Raw genomic sequence first — 27,133 nt, forward strand, 5'->3', positions numbered from 1 at the left:
ATGGTCTCAATGACAAATGCGGAAAAATTTGTTATTGCGTTCATGACATCAAGGCTAGATTATTGTAATATTATTATGGGTGGTTGCCCTGCGATTTATACTTCTGCGTCGGACCTACGCCAGAGCCTCTAAGCTGTAGGCAACACGTTGGTTTTCATTTATACTTCTGCGTCATTGTCTGCATTGACTCGCAATTACACATGCAGAGGGAGCTAGTGAAACCCGAGGGAGGGGTTCTAGCAGACCAATTACAGCGCTTGCGTCCACATAGAATTGACCGGTTGTTACATTTTTGGAAAGGTGCACGTCAGGGTACGCCAAAGGGTAATCGTGCCTTTGCCGTACACATAGCCTATGAAGAAGCTACGGCAGGAGTTCGACGTAGAAGAATAAATCAGCCTTTAATAAACAAACTACAGCTGGTCCAAAACGCAGCAGCTAGAGTTCTTACCAGAACCAGGAAGTATGACCATATCAGCCCGGTTCTGTCAACACTGCATTGGCTCCCTATTAAACATTATATAAATTTTAAAATATTGCTGATTACTTACAAAGCACTTAGGCCGTGTGTCCACCAATTATTTTAAAATTATTTTAGTTATTGCGTTCTCAAAATTCCGGCCAGTTGATAATACCTAGAATATCAAAATCGACTGCTGCCGGTATATCCTTTTCCTATTTAACACCAAAATTTTGGAACAGTCTTCCTAACATTGTCTGTTCAAAACACATCTCTACTTGCAGCAGTACAGGTCAGAAGTGAGATTGGATCGGAACATTCAGAATATTTATCCAGTTCCATCTGGTTGAAGATCGGAGTCATCACACCAGTATAGAGACGGATTTGTTGAGGATCAGTGCCACTAGCTGTCGTGTCGATAAAGCCTTCACAGGGGAGAGTCTAGTTGACACAATATCTGCTGACACTTCAGGGATGCGTTGTGGTCGTGTCTAGGTGCAGGTCCACCATCTGATCTGGAAATGGCTGAGTACATCATGCGTTGTGATCGTGTCTAGGCGCAGGTCCCATCATCTGATCTGAATATGGCCCAGATCCGGCTGACTACAGTAAACCTCCGGAAGGCATCTGAAAGAAAAATGTCATACTCACCGGAACGCTGTAGAGTAGCGGCAATCTGACACCGTCCCATAGATGACGTATCACAACGGCGAGCTGTAGATGGCTTCTTGTAGCTAAAGGAGAAAGATTCTGAGACAATGGCGTCCAGCACCGCCTTATAGATTAACTGAACTGAAAAAAATCAACGTTGAAAACGTGTTGTTTATGACAATTAAAAGTAAATTACAGTAAAAATGTCAATCAAAAATAGCAATATAGCTTTTTTTAAGCAACACAAAAATTGCGCTTTTTAGTATAAAAGAACGCTGGCAATATCGATGACGTTACTGGCATGGTAGAACCCGCGAAGGTATATAGGCAACAGCTGCAGGTCCTATATACACACACGAAAATTAGTAATTTTAATGGCATGGGTTACGCATTTGAGCCTGTGAGGGACAGGCCAGTAGTATCTGACTACCACGACATAGAGGACGACCAGTTTCAGGTTCCACATACAGTACAGGGTCGTTTGGGGGGAAGTGTGTGGGCGCGGGCGCTGCCGGAGCATGGACACTGCACCGGAGTCGATCTGTTGCAGAGAGGGCAACCTGGAACATTTATTGATCGGCGAAAATGCATCACCATGCACCGTTCATTTCGGATGCTGTGCAGCGAGAGAGACGTGTTGGGGGTGGCTATGCTATCAATAATGGATGTCCGAGCTGAGACGCTGGAGTGCCGCATAAGTAGCAGGTATGTAACAGTGTATTCTACGTGTTGGCGACTGGGCTAGGCTAGGCTAACTTGTTATATCCTTTTCTCAGACTGTGTAGGTTAACAGCGTACCGGCAGTTCACTCTTTGGGCGAGGGGGCATTTGGGAAGGAGGAATAGGATTCCGATCCCATCCTGTGCAGTGAACTAGCAGGGATCTTTTCCCCTCAGCCGAATATCAAGGATTCGAGTAACGTTATGCGTTGGACTTGTAACTTGGCTAAATAAAACACTTGATGCAGACATTGTCAGAAGCTTCATGTACTCATTGATGAAAGTATATCTCTAAATAGTCTGTCGCTAAAAAATACTCACTACAGACTCGAAATCCAGGGGCTGTCGGAGGGCTAGACAGTTTTAAGGCAGCTAGCCATGACTTGAGGGCTGGTTTCCTTGTCAAAGGTAGCCTGTGAAAATGTATCGTAACCCCAGCTGCCTTAGCCCTATACAATTCATTACTACAGCCAGGGGCAATACAGTATGAACCCCCCCTAGACCTGTTGGTTTCTGTTTCCTCAGCCATGTCAGCTAGCCTCAGACTATTTACATGCTACGGCTGCTCTGCTGGTATTGGTTGGCAACGGAGTAGCTTACCATGCCAGTGACGTAACCGAATGTTGAAATCCAACATGCTGGCACCCGTGTAGCAAAAACAACATTTTCAACGTACCATTTTATCCCTTTTAACAAATTCTGCCACTTTAACAATTGTACCAATGAGAATAAATAAAATACATCTGTTATATCACCTTTTCTCAAATTTCAGTTCAGTACATCTTTATAGTTTGCGGGAGCCCGCCTCTGCGCTTGAACGCCATTGGCGGGCGAATTCCCCCCCGTGAGATTGCATAAGGCTTCAGTAGATTCGAGAAAGGAGGGGATAACCCCCATAGCGAAATCTTCGATGATGCAGTGTCGAAAGACCAACTCGAAAGGGAACCAGGAGTCACTTCTGGTTCGAACACCTTGTGGTTTCCAGCAAAAACATATCTGAAAAGGCTTTTCAAGTCTTGGGTCAAAACTTTCTGTCATGAATGCATTGGAATTATGTACCATAAGCAGCTATGCAACCAATGTGAGCTGAAATTTTAGTTTAAGTTGTCCTTATCCAGTGTGTCATGACCTCACCACATCTGTACAGGGTCATCAATGACAACACCAAGAATGAGGTATTTCAAAACACATGTTCTCTTTTGCATGTCTGTCTACTAAAACAGCCTGTAAGTAAGTAAACTTGGGACACAAAAAGGCCATTAGCCAATGATGGAAAATTTACAGAGTATCTGCAGAAATAAATGGAAAGCAGAGGGTCTCTGCACATACTTCAGAGAGGTGTTTTTGATAGATGAGCTCAGTTGCACCAATGAACAGTAGACAGTTGCAAATTTAAACTCATATACAGGGCATACAGGGCTTGATTGACTAATTTATTTATGTTTTTTTTATGGCCTTGACAGTATGTGTGTATGTATGTATTTATTGTATGTGAACATAGGTATTGTCTGTGTAATGTTTTGTTAGCTTTGTTCTGTCTGGGGGACTAAGGATGAAAAATAGCCATTGGCTAAATCCGGTACAATACATGAAATGGACATTTAATGTTAAAAATTGTGCTTGGTCCCTTCATATATAAATAAATGAAAAAAAAAAAAAGATTCAGAAATTCATAATCATTGCAATGATATTTAGTGGTGTCTGCTAAATTAAGATAGAATCACTATTACTTGAGGTTGTCATGGCAACAATATACATTGAACAGGAATTACATGTAAGGGCTGTGCTGCCTATTTTTCCCAGTAAACACATTATTAAAATCTTTCAGGCACCAGGGCTGGGGGTGGGTTTTGGTTGTTCATTCAGGACGTTTCACGTTAGGTATTATTTGCCAATCAACACAACAACTAAGTCAGCGATGCCTTTATCTGCTGTTCTTGAGACACAAAGTGGTGTTTCACATTTTAGTGTGTTAGTGCCACCAAATGCTCTTTATGACGAATACAGAAACGGGTGACTGGTGCTTAAGGAAAATATTAGGTAAATCTTTTTAAAAAACTTGAGAAAAAATGTATTATTTTACGTATGCATGCATGCGTAAATCTATATGAATCCATTGTTTCTATTCAAAATCTTCATATATTTTCAAATATTTGCACCAAAAAAACAAGACTATGGCGACATTTCTGCATAATGATATGACATTACAGCATGAACGTTTCGCAAGTGAATGTCCAGTGAGTGGTGCTAAAAGCACGTTCAGGTTTATTTAAATAGATGAACGTGAATCTGGCAACGATCTTTGAGTTTTGCAAAGATTTAGGTAGAGGCCTATTTTTACTACTGCTTTGAATATGCTAAGCCTGATTATATAAATTATAAATTAAAGTTACCTTACAATAGCTGCTCTTGTAATTGCCTATTGAAAGAAAATGTTCTTCTAGATATTTCAGTAAAGTTTTAAAACCTATTTGGCTGTTTGCAAGCCCCTTAACATGGGCTAGTTGCATATTGTAGTCCCATGCCCTGTGATGATACACATGCTGTGTGATCATATTTTCAACAAGGGCTTAAATTTCACAACACTTGACCTACAACCTAATGAACTGCAGCACCAATAACTGTGAAAATGGATTTGCACAACAACGAGAGAGATGGAACACACACTGTCCGCTGGCCAAGACTGGAATAATTTCTATAGAAAATCAGCCAGCCAGTTCTTTGTTTGGAAAGAAACACAAGCAATGTCTTATGCACAAGCGGATAATGGTAATGGACCTTTCCATTTCAGAGAGATTGAATAAATAATAAAGAAATGTAATAGGAAATACATAGTCAATAAATAATTAGGAAATGTAATAAAAAATGTATTTAAAATTTGTGTGGACTTTTACCATGATCTGGAACTACTCCTAAAAGACAGAATTATGTGAATTCTCTTTTCAAATCACCTTTATTTAACACTTTACACAATACAGACTGTTTCAAAGCTGCTTTACAGTGATAAAAAGGAAAATAATAAATAATGATGCAAACAGAATTTAATTCTGCTGTAAAGCAGCTCTTAAAAAAAGACAATAGTGTGATTATTCATTGGAAGTCAGTTCATTGTTGATGTCAACCACTACAATTTGAGCATGTCAAACTTTGGTTCTGGATATGATGTCATGCTTCTGTTTTAAATAAATCACAAATAATAAATAATAAAACATTAAAAGTATATCATCCACTCCACTTTCAAGCATTGCAAACCATGCAGTTTTAATGTATTTTTTTTATATTGAGCCAGTTTAATGGTATGTCAGAAGATGAAACTTATTTGTAACTTCTGTTTCTGTTCTACCGTATTTGGACGGCAACAGTGAGGCAGGTATGCATTTTATAAAGATGACATTTAAATACGTGAGGGTTTTTACATTAAAAGACTTCAAAGTAGGCCTACTGGATATTTTGAAGGATGGAATATGTGAGTTCCGGTGAGATACTGACTTCCAGGATTTAAATGATTTTTTTTACTTGCCAGCCAATTTGGCTTCTAAATTTTTACTAGCCAAAACAAAAATATCAGAAATAAAGCATATTTTCAAAGTGATGCTTAGATTTAAATATTATTAAATCTATTTCTGAATCATTGTATCGCTTTCAGCTTTACGGGTGTAATTTACGGTTAGCAGATACCATTAAAATAAAATAAAATGGAAATAAAACAAATTAGACTTCCCTTATATTTGACATAAGTTTCCCTGCATGTAGCAATACATTTTACCCCAAAGTCTTGGACATGCGCCATTTATGAGAATGGGTTGGAAATAGTGGCCCCTAATTGTCTCCTAGGACTCTGGCGGAGCGTTAACCAGTAGCACAGCAGACAAGCAGTGCAACGCCAGGGACATTTTACAGGCAGGCTTATCTCACATCTGTCCCAGCATTCTGGACTCATGTTCTCAGGTTCAAGGCGGCAGTCGAACAGTGAATCTAATCACAATACAGGAAAAAGTTTACTTCAAGAATGAAGTGGCGTCAATGAGTTTGAATGAAGGTATTTAAAAAAAAACAGCGCAAAGAGAAAGTGTGACCTTTAGACTATTATTTCTCTATACAAAGCATGTTAATTCAAGCCACAAAAACAAATTGAAAATGAAAAATGCACAATACACAATCTCCTTGGGTGAAGTCAGCACGCACATAATATGTTGTGTTCTTAGTAATTGTGCTAGAGGGCTCATGAGGGAAAGAGCGAAAAGGAGAACGAGAAAGAAATGCAAGAGAAGAAGAATGTAATACAGTGAGATAGTCATGGTTAAGTGAGTTCATATAGCAGTTAAAGAATAAAAGGAGTTACTATTATACTTGCCTCGTCAGTGCTATGATTCCTGAGGGTGACTGTTTACCTTGATACTGCTAATCACAACATTAAATTAAATTATCGTAAATTATTGTCCTAAATTATTGTCTTTTAATGGAAACTTACGTGAGTAAAACCACGGTCACACTAGACTTTAATAGGGGCAGGGGCGCCGTTACGGGGATGCGGAGTATGCCAGGTATATGGGCCCAGGACGCTAGGGGGCCCCAAATCACAAATTTGTATTATATTATTTTATTATTATTTTTTGAGTGAGTTTTTTCTTACATACACATACACGTTAACTAATAATATTGTAGTAAAATAAAATTAAAATCTGTGAATTATAGAAAGTAAGAAGTGAATGTGAGAATGCTTTTGTCACTTCAAAATACAGCACATGACTTTAACAGCACAAAAAAAGAACACGATGGATGGAAAGAGGCACCTGTCAGGAGCACAAAAGCAAAAACGTAAAAAAAAGTAGGAATGAAGACGTGAAAAGGATGAAAGTTTCCCTTACGAATTGGGTCCTTACAAATAAGAATATACAAAATATTGGAGATGATTGTAGTGACAGACAGGGAAAGATTGGAGATACTTATAGTTACGGCCTAAGTGCGGATGCTAGCAGCAAAAATTAAACAAGAATATACAAAATATTGGAGATGATTGTAGTGACAGACAGGGAAAGATTGGAGATACTTATAGTTACGGCCTCAGTGCGGATGCTAGCAGCAAAAATTAAACAAGAAACAATCTGCAGAGACGAAACAGTAAAGGACAGTATTCAAATCAGCGGCAGCACCAGCATTGACGACCTCAAAGAGACAGGAGGATTACAGGTTAGCGAGAGTAAAGCCCAATTTATACTTCTGCGTCGAACTTACGCCGTAGCTACGCCGTAGGCTGTGCGTAGCGCGCGTACCCTTCGGCGTACCCTGAAGGTAATTTATATATTAATATATATAAATAATACCTCTCCAAAAATGTAACAACGCGTCAATTCTACGCGGACGCAAGCGCTGTGATTGGTCTGCTCAAACCGCTCCCTCGGGTTTCACATGCTCCCTCTGCGTGCGTCAACGCGGACAACGTATAAATTAGAAGTATAAATTAAAACCAATGCGTAGTCTACGGCGTAGAGGCTCCGGCGTAGGTCCGTCGCAGAAGTATAAATCAGCCTTAAGGCCTTACCATTTCACATTAATTGTGCCACTAGACAAGCTATACCAACTGTCGGTGAGAGTAAAACAGCTCGCCAGTAGACCGAGCACGCCCCGTGTCACTGATGAATCCTTGAATTTAAAATAATGAGGGTTGTCTGTGTAAGACTGGTTAAAACTGCTACAAAAGATGGTAGCAGGGTTATTATAGGATATATATATTTATATGAAACTAAAATTAAAACCTTAAAAAAATTCATTACTTGAAATAAAATGTTATGCCTACTTGAAGTAAAATATTTCAATGTTACTTCAAATAATATAAACGTTAACTTATAAATTATTTAATTGTTTTATTAAACGTCTGACGAAATTACACATTCATCTGGAAGAAGGGGGCCCAAAAATTCTGCCTTGCATACCCCCCTTAAAACTCTTAATGGCGCCCCTGGATAGGGGTGTAACGATTCACTCGTTTCTCGAAGCATCGATTAAATATTCTGACGATGCATATGCATCAATTTTGAAACATGTATTTTTAAAATCATGAATCGTTGATTTCGATCAATAATCGTTTTAAAATGCTAAGAATCGAAATTAAATCACAATTCGATAGCGATTCAGTGCTTTTAAATTTATTAACATTAAATTAATGGAGACGTTGTGCATCATCATTCGCGCCCTCACTGCACTCTTTACCGCCATTCACTGCTCTCATTGACACATTTTTGAGCAGCCCATGTTTGAGCAGTACTGCCAGTGCTATTCACATGAGCACAGGACAGCTCTCTATCGAGACACCAATAGTCCTGAGTCAAACCACTCAAGCCATTACTAAAGCCATTGTGTGGTCACTACTGTTGGAATAAAACGCTCTCATTGCGTGGAAACGTCCCCATCATTTTCTATAAGCTAAAATACTGAAGTTCTACAGAAATCGGTCATACCATTGACACTATCTGAGCAGCTGAAGTAAAACCCTTGAAATCTTTGAAATAAGCGTATTCAAGGATGCACATTTATGGCATGGAGGGAGCAAACACAAAATGTACAACTCATTCTCATCCTTTGGCGTCATATAGGTGATGCCACATGACATTTCGTCGAAATCTTATGCACATGGCATCCTTTAGCGTCAATATAACACGCACTAATATGGGTAGGTTTAGGTCTGGGGTAGGGTACGGTTATGACGCCTTGGGATCTGCGTCTCATATTCACGCTAAAGGATGCCATGTGCGTTGGATTTAGACGAGCGTCACCTGTATGACACCTTGGGTTCTGCGTCTCATATTGATGCTAAAGGATGCCATGTGCGTAAGATTTCAACGAAATGTCCAAAGCGTCACATGTATGACGCCAAAGGATGAGAACGGGCTGAAATGTAAGGGTCTAAAATGCATACACAGTTCTGATGAATAACAAATGAAATTTAACATAATATAGTTAAAATGGATGAAATCTATTTATACTTTTAATGCAGGATTTTGCAGACGGGAACGGGACAAAACATGAATGTTGAGGGCGGGAGCAGGAGACTGTAACATAAAATCCATCCCGTGCAAGTCTCTAACAGGGCTAAAGGCGAAAACTTGCCACAGCACTCTCCTATATATCCACTTTTCAAGATGCACGTGGAAATTTGGCTGATGCTTGACGAGATTGCGGGCAGCAGTGCAGAGGTAATTCTGTGCTAATTGGATGTAATATTTTTTAAATGTTGTAGATTTAAGTAGCAAATGAGAATTGCTAAAATCATATTTTTGAGACAAAGGTTTTCTTAATGATTTTGGTTTTGTTCAAGGTAATTAAAGCAACAGTTTTTCAATAATGAAAGAATATGTAAAAGTATGGTAGATGGGGTAAACTGCGCCCCTACTGTTGGGGCTAAAGGCACAATAATTAAAATGACAACAAAGAGCTGGCTGACTTTTCCATTTGTTGACATGAAATGGTAAGATTTATCATATATTAGATTGGGTGTCCACCATGCCCTCAATAAAAATTTGGAACAGTTAGTTTATGCGTTCATGTCATCAAGGCTGGATTATTAGGCTACAGCTGGTCCGAAATGCAGCCGCTAGAGTTCTTACTAGAACCAGGAAGTATGACCATAATAGCCCAGTTCTGTCAACACTGCATTGGCTCCCTATTAAATATTGTATACATTTTAAAATATTGCTGATTACTTACAAAGAACTAAATGGTTTAGCTCCCCTGTACTTGAGCGAGCTCTTCACGCATTATAGTCCTTCACGTCTATTGCGATCTCAAAATTCTGGCCAGTTGATAATACCAAGAATATCAAAATCGACTGCTGGCTGTAGATCCTTTTCCTATTTAGCACCAAAACTTTGGAACAGTCTTCCTAACATTGTCCGGGAAGCAGAAACACTCTGTCAGTTCAAATCTAGACTAAAAACACATCTCTTTGACCTAGCATACACATTACACATTATAGACTTCTATAATTCAATGTTAGGCTGCATAGATTAGGTCAGCCGGACCTGGGAATACTTCCCATAAATCCTGATATTCTTCTTACATCATAAGAAGGATGGCGTCTACGATAATATTAGTCACTCTGTTTATCCCGAGGTTTACCTCAGTCCGCCGGATCCAGGCCGTATCCAGATCTGGGGCCTCATTTATAAAACTTTGCGTAGGTTTTGCGTCAGAAGTGGCGTACGGATGAAACATAGGACGTGCGTACGCACAGAAATATTCGGATTTATAAAACCGTGCGCACGCACATCCTACGCATTTTTTCCTTAATAAATCCCAATCAATTCTAAATGTAGCGCAGCTTTTGCGGCTTCATGTCACGCCCATAGTTGCCCATAAATAATCCGTGAAACGCCCACAAGTTAATATTCATAGATTGTGAAATTATGGCAAACATAGAGAGGAAATCAAAAAAACGTAACTTCACTCAATGTGAAGTAGAAGTTATCGTTGGCGAGGTGGAAAAGAGGAGAAAAATGTTGTTTGGAGGGCACAGTGTGGGCATTACTAATGCCAAAAAGGCACTTGAGTGGCAAAAGGTTGCAGACGCTGTAAATGCTGTAGCCTCACAACCTCGGACTGTGAAAAAATAAAACAAACTAAAGGCATATGCATGAATACCATGATTCCGTAGCTGATGAAGACATTTTTAGTATGAAAACAACTTTCCCCAGAGGACAAATAATACAACTATTTATCTATCCGTCTATAAATCTATCTAGGCTATATATCTCCCTAATTATATATCTATCTGACTGACTATCTAATTGCATCTATATCTGCTCCGCCAGACGGACACATTGGCGAGAATATCAGTTTTGTACATTATTTCGTTCTGTTTACCATCTTATTTATGAGGATGAATTGTATAACATGCCAATATTATTGCAGAACATATTTGACTTTTCTTTTTGGAAATATTAATTTGCATTTCTGTTTCAGATCGATCAAACGGGTGTTCGTGTAGGCTGTTGATTGTAAGACTTGCTTTGTGAAGTCTTCGTGTTATTTATGAGAGGCAGCATTGCCATTTATTTTACACAACGGTCTACAGTTTCACACACTTTCACGTGTTTCTTCCATCTGCCGACGGTGTCGCCATTTCTCATTTCACCCGTTTTTGTGCGTACGCCTGGGTCAGAGCTTGCGTGAAGGACCGCACATTTTCCCGTCAAGTTTGCTTTTTATAAATACCAATTATTGCGTAGAGAGCGGCGTACGCCTTCTTTTGTGCGTGCGCAACGTTTATAAATGAGGCCCCTGATGAAGGACCTGCGCCTGGACACAACCACAATGCAGTCCTGAAGTGTCAACTAGTCTCTCCACTGTGAAGGCCTCCTTCCCTTCCCTTTACCTCTGACGTTGTCGGGATAATTCCGGTTCACGTGGCTACGTGGAAGCGATAAAAAATTCTTGGAACCTATTTCATGGTTTGCGTTCTCGAGCCACCAGGCACTGTTTTGTGCAAATGAGCGACCGGATCGCATTAAGGGTTTTCTGTTAGAACGGTGTCGTGTTAGCGGCCCCTAAGTTAATAACTAATGATCGTTGTGACGAAACTGAATCAATCAAAATTAACTTTAGCTAGACAACAACTTTATTCTAGAGCTGCTGTAAAGTCAAAACAATCTCTGTTACTTTAATTTCCTATTATTACTGTAAAACTGCTTTGAAACAATATTGTTAAAGTGCTATATACTAAATGAAGGTGACTTGATGACTTCGAGATAATCACCGTTATAATGAAACCATCATATTTAAAAATATGATATTAATCATATTATATTTATTGTTACTACTGTAAATACTTATTAACTTTTTGTCTCTTTCAATGCTTTCAGAATCTTTACTTTTTCAAATAATTGTTTCTGTATTTTTTAAATATATTTATATTTACATTTTAATGATAATATATTTATTGAACAAAATGTATTCTTTTATTTATCAATATAAACAGAAAATAGTTTTTGAAAAAAAAGTATTAACTTAAAACATATTACTTTAGCTAAAATGTTTGTATAAATGTGTGCCTTTTGCCCCATGCTGCTGTGCACATCTTGCCACCTCATAAGATTTTTTAATCTCCATTTAAAGCTCCATCAATGTTCAATACAACAATAAAAAAATTCTTAAAGAAATTAGTTTATTCTTAAAGTGGCCTTTTGCCTCGTTGTAACCTATAGATCTTCTACTGGTCACTCGTCTTCACGTGATACAATTTCGCAGGTCAGAGTACACGAAACTTTAATTTTGCAGTGAAATGCGAAACTTTTTGCATGAATTTGTGCAGAGATGGTCTTATTATTGGGTGAGTGTACGAAAGAATAGGAAAGAAAAGATAATTGCAATTTCAGTTTCATACACTTTTTAAACAATGGTCAATAACTCAGAAAGGACATACAAAAAAAAGGCTTTTTCATACATTAAACTTGGTAAACTACTGTAAAATTTTTGGACTGACTTTTCAGCAGCTGTGGGCTCATGCAGAGGCAGGTGGGGCAGTGACCCACCAAATATATATTAATTTGATATGTATTAAATAGACCTCTGTATATAGCCTACTGTCTCACTGTCTCAGCCTACAGCTACTCACTTTTTTAAAGGGGTGGTTGATTGCGATTTCACTTTTTTCATTTTAAATAGTGTGTAATGTTGCTGTTGGTGCATGAACAGTATCTGCAAAGTTGCTGCACTGAAAGTTCAACGTAAGCAGAGATATCGTCTTTTAAAAATCAGGAAGTTTAATACCTACAAAAACGACTCGAATGGGACTACAACGAGATACTCCCGGGTTTTGTACGTCACTAACGCATAACCAACCCTCCCTCCGGAATATGCAAAAAAGGGGGCATGGCCATATTTCTGCTGCTTTGTAGAAGAGGAAGAGTTATAGTGGAGAGCCATGCCGTCGAAAGTGTGTTATTTTCACCCAGCTGTCGGGTATTCTGTGTTCGGGCTTTAATCAGGAGAAAACCGTATCTCAAAAGCTATAAGCAGCAGTAGCATTTTCAAGTAACAGTGTATCGAAATTCTTATATAATAATAGTAGAACAGAAAATAATAGAATAGAATAGAATAATAATAATAATTAAAGCTGCAAGTAGCATTTATCGGTGTTCAACAGTTAAGGCAGTTAAGCTCAAAAGCATAAAAAGACATTAAGTTTTATGTAGGAAGCATTTAACCACTGACAGCATAGATGGAATAGACCGTGTTTTAGCATGATATACCATAGTTTATCATGATATACCAAGCTCTAGTATAATTTACCAGGATTCTAGCATGATTTACCTTATTTACTATGATTTACCATGTTTCTATCGTTATTTACCATGGTTTACCACATTGCTTGCAATTATGTGAAGCATCAGAACAAATTAAGTGATAAACTCTAACAAAATATGATTGTGTTATAATAGTAATTGTTATATAAGGGATTTTTAAGTGTCTAAATATATTAATGCAAAGCACATGTTAAAAGACTGTTAATAAGTATAATGGCCAGCAGAGGGCAGTAGAAGACCACTTATTGGCTCACTTTCATTTTGAACTACTTGGTTTCACAAGTATTCTGCACAAAAGCAAACCAGTTCCCTTTCGAACGGTCACTTCGTATTGCGTAGCTATACGCAGTGGGGGAAACTCCTTTTCCTCGATTTACTGAAGCCTTTATGTAAAGCGCATTTGCAGCTGCACAGCTAGAACATGAGCGTCTGGCTCGCTCATAGGCTGCGCTGCGGCAACTGCACATCCAATGGCGCAGGCGCCTCTGACGTGCAACCAATGAGATCACTCTGCGTCATACACGTCAGAGCCCGCCAAGGGGGCGTGACCTCAGTCTATAATAGCCCCCGAATTCGCCATTATAGCAGATTTTACTCCTTCAGCGACAAACTTCACGTCTCTGACCATTTATTGAGCCTTCGCCGTCGAACAAGCCTTCAGCCTGAGCCAGCTGCAGTTCAGCAGACGACACATTTCACCGTGTTTCTCCTGACGCCGTCTCTCCTGTGGCTATCCGGCGATATCCTTTTCATTGCTCTTTGTATATTGTATTATTTGTACAGCGTTGTTCAAATGCATCGTGTTAAGACCTGCCCCACGTGCGGATGCAAGCTGCACGAGGCGGACGAACACGCTAGCTGCATTCCATGCCTGGGACTTCACCACGCGGAGAATGCACTGTCTGCCGGCGGATGTGCGGCCTGCGAGAACATGCCTATCTCCGTGCTGCGAACTCGGCTAGCCCTCTCCCGTGACGGCGACGCCGCCTCTCCCGCGCTTCCTTTTCCGGCCCTACTTCAGCCAAGGAAGAAGAAGCGCCGCAGCCAACGGCAGCCGGAGAACATGGATGTTAGTGAACGCACGCCGGCCTCGTCCCCGCGTGCCTCACTCTCTCCAACCCGTTCATCTCCGGTCCTGTTCGAGGGAGATCAGCGCCCCCCCCACGTGGCGGGCCTTGTCTCCTTCGGCGGGCCTAGCGAGCACGACGACAGCCTGTCTATCGCTGCGTCTGAGGAAGAATGGCCGGGCTCTTTCGACCCCGTCATGGCTTCCCAGCCAACGCCCAACGCCTCAGCTACCAGGACTAACTCCGACGCGGAAATGCTTCGGATCCTGACGCAGGCCGTAGCGGACCTCGAGCTCGAGTGGGCCGCGCCCGCTGAACCCCCTCGAAGTCGGCTGGATGGCTGGTTTCTGCCAGGGCACCAACAGGCCCCTCGTCACAAGCCAGCGCCATTTTTTCCTGAGGTACACGAGGAGCTTACCAAGGCCTGGCGCACTCCTTATTCTACACGAGGCCCCGCAGTTTTCGCGACGCTCTCCTCCGTGGACGGAGCAGCGGAAAAAGGCTATGAGTCGTTGCCGCCCCTCGAAGAGGCGTTGGCCGCTCATCTCTGCCCGAACACAGCTGCTAGCTGGCGAACTAGAGCTGTGCATCCCAACAAGCCGTGCCGTAGCACTTCAGCCCTCGCCGGACGCGCGTATTCCGCCTCCGGTCAGGCTGCATCGGCCCTGCACAGGATGGCCGTGCTGCAGGTTTACCAGGCCAAACTCCTCCGGTCTATGGACGAGGCTGGCCCGGACCCTGAGGCTTTTCGGGACCTTCGGAGCGCCACAGACCTGGCCCTGAGAGCTACTAAGGCCACAGCGCAGGCTATCGGGAGGAATATGGTGAGTTTGGTCGTGCTCGAGCGCCACCTCTGGCTTACCCTCACTGACATTAAGGACGCGGACAGAACAAAGTTCCTCGACGCCCCAGTATCCAGCACCGGCCTCTTCGGCCCGGCAGTGAAGGGGTTCTCAGAAAGATACACCGAAGCACAGAAAGCGTCCCAGGCCATGCGTCACTTCCTGCCTAAGCGCTCTAGCTCGGCGTCGAGTGCTCACAAGCTAGCCCCGCCGACGCCTCGGCCAACAAAGCCCACGAAGCAGGCCTCTCAGCCCCGCCCTGCGGCTGATGCCCAGCGCCAGCCGAGAGCAACCAAGCGCTTCCCGCTTCCCCGACGCCAAGGCCCCAGACCAAGCGCCGCGCCTCACACAGCGCCGCCAAAGTCGTCCTAGCATGCAGGGGAAAGAGAGAGGGCACGGGTCCCGCACTCGCCGGACCACCCTCGAAGAAGTCAACAAAACTTCCCACAGCCCCTTGTTCAGTTCAGGTGGCTGGGGATTTTATTACTGCAAACAGGCCCGCAACAGTAAGCGCGTTCTTGCAAACAAACGCCGTTTTCACGGCGACCCATATAAAGCACAAAAAGAGTATGTTTCACAAACACAACACGTGGGTTCACGGTCCCCCTTCATCAGGCGGCCCCTCCCCCGTTATAATACTGCCTTCCCTACACGCAAATGCTTGTACAGTCAGTCCAATACTCAATGTGTGCACAAATCACAATATAAGGGTATCAGGTCCCCCTTCACTAGGCGGCCCCTCCCCTGTTGTAACACTGACTTCCCCACACGCGAATGCCTGTACAGTCAGTCCAATACTCAATGTATGCACAAATCACATGATAAGGGTATCTGGTCCCCCTACATTAGGCGACCAGCCCCAGTCAGTGTGTCAAGCCCTAGCCACACGTGTTCTAGCCTGGCAAGCTATCCCCGGTGTGTCGAGTTGGGTCATAAACACTATAAAGCGAGGTTACTCGCTCCAATTCGCTCGCAGACCCCCGAAATTTCAGGCGGTTCTCGAGACTTCGGTGAGAAGCAACGTGGGTCACGTGCTTCGCACCGAAGTACAGAATCTATTAGCAAAAGGGGCGATAGAATTAGTCCCCCCCGCGCTAAAACACATGGGTTTTTACAGCCGCTATTTTCTGATTCCGAAAAAAGACGGCGGTCTCAGACCCATTCTAGATTTGAGACATTTGAACAAAGCTCTCATGAGACGGCCGTTCAAAATGTTAACTATCAAACATATCCTCGCGCAAGTGCGCACGGGGGATTGGTTTGTCACAATGGATCTGAAAGACGCTTACTTTCACATTCAGATAAACCCTCGTCACAGGCCATTCTTGAGATTCGCCTTCGAGGGCCAAGCTTATCAATACACCGTTCTGCCGTTCGGTCTATCGTTAGCACCCCGTACATTCACGAAGTGTGTGGATGCAGCGCTTTCTCCTCTGAGACATCAGGGAGTGCGTGTGTTAAATTATCTCGACGACTGGCTGGTGCTGGCACAGTCGAGAACCGAGCTATTAGCTCACAGGGATTTGATTCTCAGCCATCTAAAATGCCTGGGTTTCACAATCAATGTTTCAAAAAGCAAACTAACCCCCAGCCAGAGTGTGATCTTTCTGGGTACAGTTTTAGACTCGAGAGCGATGACAGCGCGACTCACACCAGAGCGCGCGCTCTCAGTGCGAGCGCTTACAGGCACTTTCAGAGCGCGCGAGCACGCGCCACTGAAGAAATTTCAGAAACTGCTTGGTCTCATGGCAGCAGCATCGCCAGTACTCCGCTTGGGATTACTGCGCATGCGCCCGCTGCAGCATTGGCTGAAACGGCGTGTGCCAACTCACGCATGGCAGTCAGGCAACTTGCGCGTTATGGTAAATCACGGTTGTTTAAGAACCCTGATTCCCTGGCGAGCGCAGAACTGGTACCACGAGGGGGTGACAATGGGAACAATTTGCAGAAGGAAAATGGTTCTTACAGATGCGTCCAACCTGGGTTGGGGAGCGCAGCACGAGGGCATGCCTGCATCCGGCCTCTGGTCGAGCACGGAGCAGAGCTTACATATCAACTCTCTGGAGATGAAAGCAGTTGGATTGGCCCTGAAAGCATTTCTGTCGAACCTCAGGGGTCACCACGTTTTAGTCCGCACAGACAATATATCAGTGGTGGCCTACATAAATCGCCAGGGGGGCATCAGGTCAGGAAACCTGCATGCGATGGCGAGAGACCTCCTCTTATGGGCACAAACCAACCTGAGCTCTCTGAGAGCAGCGCATATACCGGGCATCCAGAATGTGGGCGTGGATATGCTTTCACGGGGCAACACTCCCCTCGGCGAGTGGTCCCTGAACCCACAGACGGTCAGTCTGATATGGAAGGTGTTTGGCGAGGCCGAAGTCGACCTGTTCGCCTCGAGAATCAACACCCACTGCAAATTGTTCTTCTCGAAGGACAGGGACGCGCTGGCCCATGTCTGGCCCAACCGTCCCCTTTATGCCTTTCCCCCCGTCTCGATGATTCCACAAGTCATCAAACGGGTCAGAGAGAGCGGGTGCCCAGTCCTTCTGGTGGCCCCTCTCTGGAAAACCAGACCGTGGTTCCCGGAACTGGTTCAGTTATCGGACACAATCCCATGGCCTGTCCCACTGAGGAAAGACCTCCTCACACAGGCGAACGGGACATTGTGGCATCCGAGACCCCATTTATGGGCCCTCCATGTGTGGCCCCTCAACGGGTACCCAAAGACCTTCCTGAGAAGGTCTTAAGCACTATATCTGAAGCCAGGGCCCCGTCGACTCGGCGCCTTTACGCTTCGAAATGGTCGGGTTTTTCCAGCTGGTGCTCGAAAAATCAGGCTGACCCAGAGTCATGTGAGATATCTGTAGTTCTCTCATTCTTACAGGAGCTGCTGGATGCGGGTCGCTCCCCATCCACGGTCAAAGTGTATGTGGCAGCCATAGCAGCACATCATGTTCTGGTGGCTGGCCAGTCACTAGGAAGAAACGACCTGGTCGTCAGATTCCTTAAAGGTGCTAGGAGAATGAACCCCTCCAGACCTCCATCTGTGCCATCTTGGGACCTCTCCACGGTCCTGGGGGCTCTGAAAGGTCCACCTTTCGAACCGCTCCAATCGGTTGATCTAAAACCCCTCTCGCTGAAGACCGCTCTCCTTATGGCTTTGGCATCCATCAAGCGAGTGGGAGATCTGCAGGCACTCTCTGTGAGCCCTGCATGTTTGGAGTGGGGTCCAGATGACTCCAGAGTCGTCCTCAAGCCCAGACATGGTTACGTTCCTAAAGTGCTCTCAACACCGTTCAGAGCACAGGTGGTGACGTTATCAGCCCTCCCTCCTTCTGCAGAGGATGGAGAGGTTAATCGTCTCTGCCCTGTCAGAGCGCTGAGAATCTATCTGGAGCGTTCTGCGTCTTTTAGACAATCAGAACAGCTTTTTGTCTGCTTTGGTGGTAGATCCAAGGGGGATCCAGTCACTAAGCAAAGACTGTCTAGATGGATAGTGGATGCTATTTCTATGGCTTATACCGCAGCGGGTCAAGTTTGCCCTATAGGCGTCAAGGCCCATTCAACCAGAGGTATGGCCTCGTCATGGGCTTGGTCATCTGGCATTCCCATTAGTGATATTTGTGATGCGGCCGGCTGGTCCTCGCCTTCCACATTTATGAGTTTTTATAATATGGAAGTGCCTTCCCTGCAGGCGAAGGTGCTTTCGGTATGATTAAGACCCGTTGGTGGCCGGTCTTGTCATATATTACTGTGCACAATCACATTCACATATATACATGAAACCCGCTGCTGGCCGGTTGTAGTTCATACATAAACCCGCTGTGGCTGGTTATATTTATATATATATAAACCCGCTTTTGGCCGGTTATATGACATATATAAAACCCGCTTTGGCCGGTAATATGACATATATAAATTCCATACATATATAAAACCCGCTTTGGCCGGTTATATGACATATATAAATTCCATACATATATAAAACCCGCTTCGGCCGGTTATATTCCATAACAGATATCAACCCGCTTTAGCTGGTTAAGATTTCATATATAAACCCACTTGACTGGGTATATGTTCGTATACTAAAAACCCCGACAGAGTCTGGGTTCATTGGTGTAGTATATTGGGTATTTCTACTGATGTATACTACTGAGACCTGACGGTGTCTGGTCTATTTTTACATAAATTATGCGGTTATGGCTTGTTCTGTACGCTCAGGGGTCCTGAGTTGCAGTGACAGCCAGTTACTCAGTGCGGCGTTTTGCATGGCGTCCCCACTGCGTATAGCTACGCAATACGAAGTGACCGTTCGAAAGGGAACTACTCGGTTACTCACGTAACCTCAGTTCCCTGAATTAGGGAACGAGTATTGCGTAGCCAGCCGCACTATGGTAACATGGCAAGTTGTCGCTTCAGTCGTTAAACCTGCTATAATGGCGAATTCGGGGGCTATTATAGACTGAGGTCACGCCCCCTTGGCGGGCTCTGACGTGTATGACGCAGAGTGATCTCATTGGTTGCACGTCAGAGGCGCCTGCGCCATTGGATGTGCAGTTGCCGCAGCGCAGCCTATGAGCGAGCCAGACGCTCATGTTCTAGCTGTGCAGCTGCAAATGCGCTTTACATAAAGGCTTCAGTAAATCGAGGAAAAGGATTTTCCCCCACTGCGTATAGCTACGCAATACTCGTTCCCTAACTCAGGGAACTGAGGTTACGTGAGTAACCGAGTAGTTTTTTCATGTTAACTCCATAATGCATGTGAAGTTTTGACTTTTCGTTTAGGATTTATAGGCTTTTGACTGTATTTTGCCCGCCCCTTTTCTAAATGACCCTGTTACAGCCACCCAAATGCAAAATTTCAACTTTTTTCAATAATTATTGATCTAGAGAGTCCATAGAATAGGCCTAGACTGGTTTGGTTCCGATCGGGCGAAAAACCAGGGACTATTTTGCAAAAGTAGGTTTTGGACAAAATGCGACAGAGCGGAAAAATTTTCTTGCCTAAATCGATATTGGAGATATACATTTTGTCCATCTTGAGCCAAGGATCACAGTGGTGTAAAGAGCGATCGAGGAGTTATGAGCAATTTAGTACTTTTGGTTGCTGTAGCGCCACCTATGGGCCAATCGGGGTCATACTCTGATAGGTTGTCCCCAAATTGAGGCCTACCATCTGGCCAAGTTTCAAGTCTCTGGGCCTTACGGTTTGGGCTGCATGATGCGTTTTGGGGGAATTTTTTTTTCAAATAGCAATTACAATAGGTTTTCAGCACTTCCTGCTTGAACACCTAATAAAAATCCTTACAATTACAATAGGTTTTCAGCACTTCGTGCTTGAACACCTAATAAGAATGTGACCTTTTTGACGGTTATAGCGCCACCTATGGTCCAATCTCCATGAAACTTTGCATGCTTCAGCAGCATGTTATGACACATATGCTCATCAATTTTTGTGAAGTTCTGACTTTTTCTTCAGGATTTATAGGCTTTTGACTGCATTTTGCCATGAACCATTTCTTAAATGACCCTGTTATAGCCAACCAAATGCAAATTTTCAACTTTTTCTCGATGAATATTGATTCTCAGACTCCAGAGAACATTTCTGCACCAGTTTGGTTCCGATCAGGCCAAAAACCAGGGACTAGTTTGCAAAAGTAGGTTTTGGACAAAATTGGTCATTTTTTTGGCTACACGATGCGTTTTAGCGGAGAATAATAATAAAAATCCTTACAATTACAATAGGTTTTCAGCACTTCGTGCTTGAACACCTAATAAAATGTACCATTCAGAAACGTTTTGTAAGAGCCGTGGGGAGGTTCTGCTTGACTCTCTTCATTGCCTCTTTCTGGGTGTACTATGTACTATGTACATTTGACCCGAGCACATGCAGCTTTCGGCCGTAAAGGTAATGGGCGTGAAGTTTCCGGACTACGTGCACTACGCACTTTAGCCAATTACAACACACCGGCCCAACTAACCAATCTGAGCCCATTGCCTGTTTCTGAGGGAGTGGTTTCATAGAATCAGGAAGTCAACCGGTTGTTCAAATGACAGAGGAGAAAGCGGCTTACAATAAAGGTGAAATGTATGGAAAATAAGGCTTTTTAAAAAAAAAAACACACACTTAGACATGTTATATTGCACCCCATAAACACAATCATGCAAAGAAAAAAAGCAGTAAACCACCCCTTTAAACATTTTAGGACCAGCTTTACTAACAGCTTGCGCCAGCGCAAACCCTCTTTTTTACATGTTTTACTTGCACTGAGCAAAGAAAGATTTGCTGTTCTGTACACAAAAACAGTCCAAACAAAACACACACTAAAACAAATGTACTGTTAATAGTGTTTAATTCTAGGACACTTTAGAACCAGACAGTTTCAGAATTAGAACACAATATGGGAGATGGCAATGGCCTGTCATACCTGGATTGAAGTGTAGCGTCTCATTGTTGCAGAAGTCTGTAAAGCAGCAGTTGCGTTTATAGACGTTTCTGGAGCTGTGGCAGAACACTTGACCCTTGAGCTCTGATGGGGACACACAGGACTTTACTGGCTCCTCCTTCCCATTTATGAGCATCACTGAGTTCCAACATGCTCCTTCTGCCTCCGTCTCACAAGTGTGGTTCACACACAAGTGACATACACACTTTAAGGCTGAGAGAAAAGATATATAGATTAATATTTGGCATGGGAAATGTCACTGTCACACCTTTTATTAGAATGAAACTCGGAGATTTTTTTCTTAAGGCATGGTAAAAACAGTATTGTCATTGTATGTACACAGATGACACAATAAATCATAAATATCAGGTGGTGTACCATTTCCAATTAAATTCCTGAATTTGAAGGATGTAAAATTAGAATTAAGGCAATAAAATGCTAATAAACTCAATTAAATAAATTTAACTGCTGCAAGTGGTCATTAATAATGTACACTGAACAAAATTATAAACGCAACACTTGTGTTTTTGCCCCCATTTTTCATGAGCTGAACTCAAAGATCTAAGACTTTTTCTATGTTCACAAAATACCTATTTCTCTAAAATATTGTTCACAAATCTGTCTAAATCTGTGTTAGTGAGCACTTCCCCTTTGTCAAGATAATCCATCCACTTTGCCAAGATAATCCATCCACCTCACAGATGGGGCATATCAAGATGCTGATTTCTTTTATTTATTTTTTATTTTTTTTATTTAACAGGGACAAGGCATTGTTACACATAGACAACCGATGCCACAGAGAGTGTACATAGGGCATATAGCGTAAAGCTAGTTTGCGGCCCGCGGCCCTGGTCAGGCTTTTACATAAAATTAAAAATAAAATAAAACACAATCATCACAAGAAACACATGTGTGTATATGTTGTACCCAAACAAATAAACAATGGCATATTGAAATACCTAAACACATCAACTTTACAAACAACTTCATAAAAATAACGTAACTAATCTAAAAAGACTCAATGTTCACATCGCTGTGAGATTCCAGCCATTGTTTCAGCTTTGTAGAGAAAACAGTTCTGGTTGCAACATTAGATCTTCAGGCATGGTGTTCCATAGATGTGTACCTTTCACTGAAAAGGATGATTGACCCAGAGCAGTTCTGCATCTCCGAACTCTACAATTCCCCCTTACTGCCTCTTTGGTCTTTACCCCATCACTGCTGTTTTTTCTATCAACTGACAGATTACATCAGGGGCAAGGCCATATATACATATATACTCTTTTTATAAATGAGAACTTTAAAAAAGTATCAAAACTTAAAATAGGATACTTTTGAACAATTTGACAATGATGCCATTTCATTGGTTTCTGATCCATCACTTTTAAAGTTTGTTTATATAATGACAGAACGGGTTTAACAACTGATTGAGACGCCGGACCCCAGATTATTGCACAATATGTCATAAGTGATAATATCATAGTATGCATATAGATTTGAGCTGCTCAAAGAGATATACATGGTCTTATCATACGAAAACAGTTCAAATTTGTCTTAATAGTCTTCGACGTTTTCTTAATATGGCTATCAAACTTAAGTTTAGAGTCTAAAATGACACCTAAATATTTAAATTCACTCACTTCCTTGATTTCATTTTGGTAAATTTTGATTTAAATCCATCCACCACTTTGTTCTTTAGTGAAAAACTGTTTTGTTATAATTTAAAGTTAAACAGTTGTCTGGTTAACGTTTCTGCAGCCAAATGAGAGGTTTCTGATGTTACATAAATAATTGTGTCATCTGCATACATTTAACAACCAACCTCCTTGCAACTTTCAGGTAGATCATTTATATATAAACAAAAAAGCAAAGGGCCCAATATTGAACCTTGTGGTACACCTAGTTTGAATTTTTGAACTGATGACTTCACACCACTAATTTTAGCACATTGATGTCTACAATCGAGTTGCAATGATTGCAGACTGCCTAAATGTGGTTCGGCCTTTGCACAGACAGCCTTCTCATTTAAAGGCATCAAAGAATGGAACAAACTCCCCCGGAGTCTGAAACTTACCATAGACCTGAAGGATTTTTCTTGCAATACAAGGAAATTGCTATTGGAAAACCAGTCTTGTCAGCATAGATAATTGTGTGTGTAATATGACTTTTAGTGATGTTTTATTGTAGTAATTTTGGTATGATTTACTTGGACTGATGGTTGTAATGGGGAATGGTTGAATGAATTAATTAAAAGTTGTATTTGAGTGACTAATTATATTTTATATTGTATATTTTGTATTGTAATTCACCTGCTCAGAGACTACAGATGGAAACTAGCTTAAGCTTAATCTGGTGCAAAGCATCTTTAATTAATGTGTTTTGCACATTGTCCCTGTTGAAATAAATAAATAAACAAACAAACAATCCAGGTATGATTTTAACCAGTTTAAAGCTTGTTGAGAAAAGTTAATTTGTTTCAATTTATTTATAAGTACTTCATGATTCACAGTATCAAAAGTCTAAAAATACTGCTTCCACTACTTTTCCTTGATCCAAACTACTTTTTATTGTATCTATAAAATGCCATGTAGCCATTTCTGTTGAATACTTTGGCCGGAATCCAAATTGCTTAAAGTTTAAAAGGGGATTATATTCCAAGTAATTCATTAGTTGTTTAGCCACTAACATTTTTCTAAAACTTTGGAAATTACTGGAGTAATTGAGATGGGTCTATAATTACATACCTCAACAATCTCTCCAGACTTAAAGACTGGGATCACCACAGCCGTTTTAAAATTGTGTGGAAACTACTAAAAAACAGTTTTAATAGATACATTTACCAAATATGCTATTGGTCTTACCAGTATTTCACTATGTTTTTTAATAAAAGAATCATCTAAACGGAATATATCTTTAGCTTTTGAACTGTTTAATTGATTAATAATTGTATAAATTTTATCTTGATCAACCTGTGAAATATAAAAAGATGAAGATAAATTTCTTACTATGTCATCTGATAAGCAAACAGAATTAAAATTTCCTCCGAGTTCTTGTACTGATTTAACAAAAAAGGTATTAAATGTATTTGCAATTTCCAAAGCATCAGTGCTGACCTTTCCATTTATATTCAATTTTATTATTTGACAGAATTTTTGATTGGTTAATTTTTTCATTTGTTTCCAAATAAGTGAGCATTTGCCCTGTGAGTCAGCAAACAACTGCATAAAATAAGATGACTTTGCTTTTCTCAGTTCACTAATCACTTTATTCCTTAAACCTTTAAATATCAATAGATCTGTTTGTAGCTTTGTGAATATAGATTTTTTCAGTGCCACATCCCTCTTTTTCATTAGCAGACAAATATCATTATGTATCCAAGGCAAAAAAAAACTTTTCTCCTGTTACTTTTAAAGGAGCATGTAAACTTCTGGATTGTATTTGCCAGTGTGTCCATCAAAAAAAAAATCACAGCACTCGTTCAGATTCTCAAATTGATATATATACTCTCACAATTTATGCTATTCAACTCATTTTCAAACTGAGAAAATTTTCTGGTTGGGAATTCCAATTTGTGATTTGTTAGCTCTAGTTCCAAAAAAACAGCTCTGAAATCGTTGTTTTGTTTATTTTTGGACAAAGTCAAATTATGATCAGACAAACCTGTTAAATTATACATTTTAGTAATTCCCTCTGGTTTATTGGTAAAAAATTTAATCAATCAATGTTTTACTGGTTCAGTTGATTCTTGTAGGACTCGTTATCATTTGATGCAGTTTATGTTTAGATGCAATCATTTTAAGTTTATTTTTCTTACTGTTATCCAACCAATTTATATTAAAATATCCCAATAAAATTGTTTCAGCATGACAATTTAACAATTTAAGCAGTTCATCAAAATCATGATGAAACGAAACATTATGAGAAGGAGGGTTATATAACACCATAATATTAAAATTAATTCTTGCTGATTACACTACATTTAAAATTAAACATTCTAACCCAAAAGTCTCCAATTCAACCACAGAACATTTAAAAATATCTTTAATATAAACCAATACCCCACCTCCTTTACCGGCCAATCTATCTTTCCTGTAACATGTAGAGTATAACCAGGGACATCAATCATATTTGTAGGAATGTTAGTGTTTAACCACGTTTCACTCAGTACTAAGAAGTCCAAATTAGACTCACTCAATAAATGTTGAACCTCTTCTCTTTTTGATAAAACACAATGTATATTAAAATGACCTCCAAAAATACCTTTTGGTTTTGACTTTGTGTCCCAGATCACTTTTGCATGATTCACTGTTTGAAATTATTTCAGTTATTTTTGCTTGCGTGCCGCATAACCAAGAAATCCAGCATGATTAGACAGCATGATTATTGCACAGGTGTGCCTTAGGCAGGCCACAATAAAAGGCCACTCGAAAATGTGCAGTTTTATCACACAGCACAATGCCACAGATGTTGCAAGTTTTGAGGGAGCGTGCAATTGGCATGCTGACTGCAGGAATGTCCACCAGAGCTGTTGCCTGTGAATTGAATGTTCATTTCTCTACCATAAGCCGTCTCCAAAAGCGTTTCAGAGAATTTGGCAGTACATCCAACCGGCCTCACAACCGCAGACCATGTGTTACCACACCAGCCCAGGATCTCCACATCCAGCATCTTCACCTCCAAGATCGTCTGAGACCAGCCAGCCGGACACAGCTGCTGCAACAATCGGTTTGCGTAACCAAAGAATTTCTGCAAAACTGTCAGAAACTGTCTCAGGGAAGCTCATCTGCATGCTCGTCATCCTCATCGGGGTCTCAACCTGACTGCAGTTCGTCGTCGTAACCGATTTGAGTGGGCAAATGCTCACATTCGATGGCGTCTGTCTTGCAACTTTGCACAGCCAACCAAAGTGGAGTGGAAAAAAACATTCCACAGGCCACAATCAACAACCTGATCAACTCTATGCGAAGGAGATGTGTTGCACTGCGTGAGGCAAATCGTGGTCACAACAGATACTAACTGGTTTTCGGAAAACATATTTTAAGAAATCATTATTATCATGTTGATGTGTTTCTCATTACTATCATTTTGATGTGTTTACCATCATTATCATTTGAAATATATGTTTAATGCTTTTCTTTTATTAATCTTTATGCCTCAAATGTAGCTGATTGCCTTAGGGTGAACTTTTGTTCTTGCTGTTTAGATGGTCAAAAGTCTGTAAGTTCCCAATAGACAGACCACAAATGCTCAAATGTCTTAGAATAAAGTGATAAACGAATGCTATCTTAGCTAAACATCTTGCAGTGTATGGGCTAACACCTCAGAGTGTGAAAACATGAAAACTAGATATGTTTGTGTCTTTTGTGTCTGCTTCGATACATTATACTATGAAAAGAGGAACTTAGCTCTGTTCTGATAAGCAACTGTATAATAGGGAGATCAATTTCTGTACAGATCATTCTTCCCTTGGACTCAGACCTTGCTTCTTCGCAACCTGTCTTTTCAAAGAGAGATCTCTCAATCAACTTTAATTATCTTTAGGCTAAGAATATTATACTCAGTGTTTTGAATTATATTTTACTTAGAAATATTAGAAGTGATTTTAACTGTTCAATTTATGTTTCTTTATTAAACTTTTAATC

At 41.3% G+C, this 27,133-nt stretch overlaps 1 protein-coding gene across 2 annotated transcripts in view; it reads right to left on the bottom strand.

Annotated features, from left to right (window-relative positions):
* The window catches only part of acvr1c (activin A receptor type 1C), a 213,647-nt gene that overhangs the window by 121,223 nt on the left and 65,291 nt on the right, over positions 1-27,133 (bottom strand). For both annotated transcript variants that reach the window (XM_077215784.1, XM_077215783.1), the window contains exon 2: positions 21,474-21,704. In XM_077215784.1, the coding sequence (XP_077071899.1) occupies positions 21,474-21,704 (231 nt within the window). The remainder of the gene's footprint in view (positions 1-21,473; positions 21,705-27,133) is intronic.

This window comes from Siphateles boraxobius, unplaced genomic scaffold (assembly GCF_051911475.1).
Source record: "Siphateles boraxobius isolate OS27281-9 unplaced genomic scaffold, OSU_SipBor_1 7, whole genome shotgun sequence".
Taxonomy (NCBI): Eukaryota; Metazoa; Chordata; class Actinopteri; order Cypriniformes; family Leuciscidae; genus Siphateles; species Siphateles boraxobius.